Here is a 6000-nt window from a genome sequence, read left to right as displayed (position 1 = left end):
GGGCATGCACTGGAGGGACATGTCTGTGAGCAAACACACAGAAATGCTACGTATTGCCTTTGTCACTTCTCACCACAGGCTGGATGCTGCCTGTTCTTGCAACCCACCATCACAGAAGGGGCTTTGCTAATATGAGGTTTTCTTTGTAGTAGGACCAGTTGTGAATGTTTAGCCTCCAGACCAGGCCATGTCCTGGCTGAGGTCCAAACCCAGCACCTTACCTGCTGAGCTTCATTTCAAAACCCACCACATCCATTTGCATTTCTTCTTTCAGCTCCATCCCCTACTGCACAGGCACAGACCTTCCTTCTCCAAACAATTGGCTGCTGGTCTTCTACTGCAGTCTTTCCTTCACATCAAAATCCATCACAAAACATCCTCTTAGCTCCTGGAAACACTAAGAACCTTTTTATGTCAAGGACATAAAATCTCATTACTCAGCTGGAATTAATTTCCCTCTTTTAAAACTAGAGGGTTTGCTCCCTTCCTTGTAGAAATTCATGCACCAAAGCTAAATCATTCTTGTCTTCTCCTTTCCAGGCAAGGAAGAAAAAAATAAAAAGGCTCCAATGTCTTGCTGGCTTGTTCATCTTGGTAGGCTCTTACTACATCCTTACAGAGGCTGTTCTGTTCCTGGGGCGTGAGACTGCTTTTTGTGTCCCAAAGGGATGTCACAGCGGGATAAATATTGGCTCTGAGACAGGACTTTGTAGGTAGGAATCAAACCAAATATTAGGATGAGCAGCATTTAATCTGAGGCTCTGGCCCTAACCAATATTGCTCTGTTCCAATACAGACAATTTATTGGCCACCCTTTTTTCCCCACCATCCCTGGTCTGGACCACCTCTTATCTGGTTTCTGCTTTTCACAGTTTCATGGAACAGCAGATTCAACTGGCTGGCATGTTTGGGCCATTCCCCTGGTCATACAAGCACAGCACTGTTAAAGATGCCCTGCAAATGTTTGACTTGAAATTCCTTCAATTGTGATCTCTAAACAAAGAGAGCAGTTGGAGGAGGAAAGAAAAGTAAACAAATGCTCCCTTCAGTGGGGTTAATGGTGGGGTGGAAACCACACAGGCTAAAATCAATGTTTACCCAAGACAGCAACAGATTTTGTGGTCATTGACCAGTGTGAAATCCATCACTAGTAATGCTCTGCTCAGGGCTGAAGCTCCCTGGGATAACTGGGAGAACCCGGGAAGCTGGGCAGCCCTGCCTCGAGGGATGGGGCTGCACATTTTGGCAGCTGTCTCTCCATCATCTCCCACACTACTGTAGGGAGAGGATGGAGAGGTCTTGGAGAGAATGGGCTGCCTTTCCCTGGCATTAAACTGGGCTGGGGGTTGCTCCCAGCTGTTCACTGGTCTTGGACCCAGCAGGAGCCAGTCACTCACTCTCCCAAAGCACAAACGTAGTGGACACAAATCCCTGAGCACCAACTTCATGGAGTGTTTTGAGAGAGGAGTAAGTTCAGCCAGGTTTGGACATGACTTTATTCCATTTAAAAGGGACCAGCACAGGGCAACCAGGCACACAGTGGTACCTCTGTGTGTAGCGCCCTCATGCTTTCTTCATACAGTGCCAAGCCATTTCTTCTTTAAAATCACAGATCATTTAGAAGTTTTCACATTTTTGATCTCCTGCAGAAGGTCAGACATTAAAGTGAGACTGACTAACAAAAACATGAAATCTTCAAAATCAATTTTGTTCTCTGAATCCTCATCCAAGAAGGAAATTATTTCCTGGTATTTTGGTTTGTTTTCTTGGCCCTAGGGAGGTTTTTAAATGAAAAAAAAAAAAAAAATTAAGCATGACCTTCTTTTTTCTATTTCATCTTTAGAAAAAAAAAAGACATCTACCTATGTAAGTATTAATGTATTTTTCTATTTTCCCATTCAGGTTGTTATGTCCACATCTATATTAGTTTTTCTAGAGGTATATAAAGAAATTCAAAAAGAAATATTATTGCAATCAGAAAGGGGAACAACCAGTCCTCAAAGTTTCCACCAGAATCCATAACATATCTTTTAAAAGACAGCTAATCACGACTGAAAATCTGACAATGATGATATAGCTGGTAACTGCTGGGAAAAAAGGGAGTCCTGTGTCTTGATAAAACTGGGAGGAGGAAACAACCAACCAACCAACCCTCCTAAATTTAATATTCAAATATATACAAATATATATTGTGAAGGTCTCAAAAACTGTTGATTTTACAGACATGACGTTAGTACTGCTACTCTTGGTCTTGTTGGACATTCCTGTTGGAATGGATTATTAAAATTCTGTAACATATCTATTATTCCCATTTCCTTACATAAAAACCTTGCTGGAGTTCCAGGATAGTTTTTTTAGCTTAATAATTCCCAAACCATCTCACGATCCCAAGTTTAATTAGCTACTGATATTTTCAATTCTTTTTCAATAAGGTGCCTAGTTTCTAATTTGGTGACAATTTCCTCTCCCCAACCAGTCATGATTTTGTTATTTTTGGAAGAAAAGGTATTACCTCTCTCATTTACTTAATTGAGCTCTTTTTTATTAGTCCTATATAGCTTTCCCTACCACTTGATAAAACGGGGGAATTTTTGTTTTGCTTTGGTGTTTTTTTTAAATTTAGGGAGGGAAAAAAAAACCCTGCAGGAAGTTTACAGCCACAAGGGCTGCTATGGCTGTTTTTCACCATACCTGACCAGGTGGGTGAGGGCTTTCCTCACTTTTCCCCTCTCTCCCAGGAACCCCACCAGTCACCTCAGTGACCATGGGTCCGTGGCACAGGGCTGGCTCTCAGTACTGGGTCAGTGCTCTGGCAAACCACCAAACACCTTATTAAATGCCACAGGTTTCTTCTCTTCATAAATACAGCCTCTTGCCATTGTCCAAGGGTTTTTATTTGGTTGGTTGGTTGTTTTGTTTTTTTTTTTTGCAATTGCCCTGTTTTCTTTAAACAAATTCAACCAGGCATTGGCCATTGTTTATTGCTGTCCCCCTCCTTCGGTCATGTGTTAGACACAGGCTCAACATAAAGCAACTAAGTCACTGAATATGTTTGTACCAAATCCCTAAAGTCTCATTTGGGATTACCCCATTGACTGATGCTTGCCCAGCTTCAGGACGGAGCCTGAGCTGCCATTCCTGCACCCAAACTGCCCGGCCAGGGCTGTCCCAGTGCCACCCACTCAGCAAACCCCCTCACCTGTATGACATGCCAAAACTGGGACTGTAGTAAGCTCTTGGTTTCAGCTTTGCTGAGCTTGCCCTTGGGATCAGCATAGTTGTTATACACCAAAGCTGCTGTAGCAAAAGCCTTTTCAAGGTCTGAGCCTTTTCTTAGGGCTGGAAGGAGGAAAAGTTTATCCAAAAAAAAAAAAAAAGAAAAAAAAAAGAAAAAGGCTTTTGAGATAAAATTGAAAGGAATCTGTTAGAACCATCCTGGGTGGATGGAAATCTGTTTAGTTTCATTAAAGGTAATGAGACTGAAACTGTTTATACCCACAGAGGATCTGGCCCAGATTTTATTTGGAGTGGGCCAGCAACACGCTTCATGCCCCATGGAACCACACCCTGAAGGAAGCTTTCCTTCAGAGCTAGGGCTGTGACACAGTGTGGGGCTTGAGACCCATCTGGTCCATCCTGACCCTGGGCATCCAGCAAGGACCTGCCACACCACAGGGACAGGCCATGGTGACCATCTCCTGGATGCATTTGGACTCCCAGAGACCTGTATCAGGGAAAACATGGCCCATTTGGGAAGCTGGCTGTGCAGGAATATCCACGTCTGAGCATTAGTGTTGCACCTCAGCATTATGGCATACTTGGGATTTTGGCTGGATTCATTCCCCCCACTCATGCATGACTCCAAAAGACTGCATGTTCACAAACCTCTATTAGCAGAGATTATACAGATGATTTATGTTGTAATTTTTAATGAAAAGGCAAGCAGAAGAGATGTGACAACACAGGAGCACCTGGAACAGGGACCCATGAGACCCTCCTGACTTGCATCAGCTGAGGATCTGCACAGCCTGCGCAGCCCTGTGACATCACCAGACTTTTCTGCACGTGGGCTGTGAAAGACCTGAACCCCAAAGGGACAATGAAGGGATCCCCTTACCTTGTATTGATGTCAGCTGCTTGGCTATGGGTACGCTGGTGGTGAGAAAGCAGAGAGGCACAATTATCACCCCGTAAATTGTGTTGGGTATTTAATTTCTCCATGAATGAGCTTGCTCATTTCTGTTTTATTTAATCCCCCAGGAACTCAGGGCTTCCCCAAGGAAGACTACCTTTCCTTCACAGTGGAAAGGCAAATGGCCTCTACAAGCAGCACAAGAACATCACACAGCTTCTAATCCCTCACCTAAGTGAGTAGCCTGGAGCTGTTACTAAAGCTGATTATTATTTTTAAGTGAGGGACATTGCAACATACTTCATGTAATTTCTTCAGAACATGAAATAGGTCCTGGAAGTTTCTCAGTTTTACACCCATTCCCAGGAAAATGCAGAGCGGTCTGTCATCCCCTCCTCACCAGTCCTCTCAGTTTGGAGCAGGCACATAGCTTTTATTTCCAGGAGGACTCACATCTGTGAGAAGAACCTCCTGGCTTTCAATCAAAACCTAAAACCTGCTTACCTTGTGCTGAATTGCTAGAAACTAATTACAGAGCATGTGATAGAGACAAACGCATCCAGATAATGAGTTCCGAGACAAATGGCACATCACCCAAATGCCTGAACAAAGCGATGACTTACCCCTTGGGCATGCCTGCAGCAGCCAGAGGGTCTTTTTTGGTGGAAGCAGGAGCTGGCTGATTGACTGAATCCTGTTTTATACTGGGAACACTTGTTCTGCAGCCACACATCTCGAGGTGAGGGTGTTTGTGATCTCCAAGCAACGGGAATAATAGCAAGCAGATGGATTTAAGCTCTGCCCCGTGGAAGCAGCCTGCTTGGAGCAATGCCTATCAATAATGTAAACACTACCTGGGAATCGTGGAGCCAGCTAAATACAGCGGTCTACAGCAGCCCCTGGAAGGCACTGCTGGGCTGGCAAGTAGTGGGGCTTGTATTTTACGGGAGAATTTGACAGAAATAAACCAAACTCATAATGGAACCTGGATCCTCTTAGACCTCTGGGGATGTAACTTTGCATCAGGAATAACTTCGACACTGCATCCATTCATCTATACAAATTATAATTTTAATGAGAAACTTTCCCGGTGTGGGATAATGTAACTTGCCCCAAGCTATAAAGTGAGTTATTCCTACAGCTTGAGTCAGAATCTAAGCATCTCCCAGTTCCTGATCCAGCATTTATCCTAGGTAAGCACACTCCTACTCTGATATTTATTCTCTTTCCCCATCACAGTGCAAAGAGACCTGCTCTGCCTCCAAACCACTTCCAAAGCAGCATCCAGCATGGAGCCTCTGCTGTAGTTCCTACCTGAACGGAGAGTGCCTGCTTCCAAAAGCAGCACAGAGCCATATGGGAGAGCAGTCACACATTAGAGGAACTGGAAAGGCTCCGATGAACTCTTGTTATTTATTAGATTGGATATCACTATTAGAAAACACAGCTTGTCACACTGCCTATCTCCATGCAGGGGCTCCTCTCTGCTGATCCTTTGCCTAGAGGTGTCTATACAGGATAACTTCAACTTAAAAGACCAAGCAGCTGCTTTAATCCCAGGGTGGTCTGTTAATAGGTAGTCACTTCAACTACCTCATCCAGCTCATCATTCCTGGTGAAAGGATACAATACTGATGTTAAAACTATCCATGATGAGACTTTATGTAACAGGACACACAAAAGAGACTGCAACAGATGGCCTGGAGAATTAAAATGTTTTCCTCATTTAGTAGAAGCTAAATTACTGAAGGCTAATGAATAAGGATGTTCACCACCTTACTGTTCCTGGATTTTAATTATCTTAAAAAGCATGGGAAAAGAGAACCTTTAATTTTCCATCTAAGAGTGTCATTATTCAAACAATTCAG

At 43.6% G+C, this 6000-nt stretch overlaps 1 protein-coding gene across 1 annotated transcript; it reads right to left on the bottom strand.

Annotated features, from left to right (window-relative positions):
* Positions 1–1613: 1613 nt before the first annotated feature.
* SNTN (sentan, cilia apical structure protein) lies at positions 1614–4865 on the bottom strand (the record flags this gene model as incomplete). The annotated part of the gene is made up of 4 exons (XM_082288638.1): positions 1614–1772; positions 3200–3339; positions 4118–4152; positions 4756–4865. The coding sequence occupies 4 exons, from the start codon at positions 4863–4865 to the stop codon at positions 1614–1616; spliced, it is 444 nt and encodes a 147-aa protein (XP_082144764.1).
* Positions 4866–6000: the final 1135 nt, after the last annotated feature.

Source organism: Coloeus monedula (assembly GCF_965178545.1).
Source record: "Coloeus monedula genome assembly, chromosome: 11".
Lineage (NCBI taxonomy): Eukaryota > Metazoa > Chordata > Aves > Passeriformes > Corvidae > Coloeus > Coloeus monedula.
The sequence above is the reverse complement of the archived record's forward strand: the minus strand, read 5'-3'. Positions and strand labels throughout refer to the sequence as shown.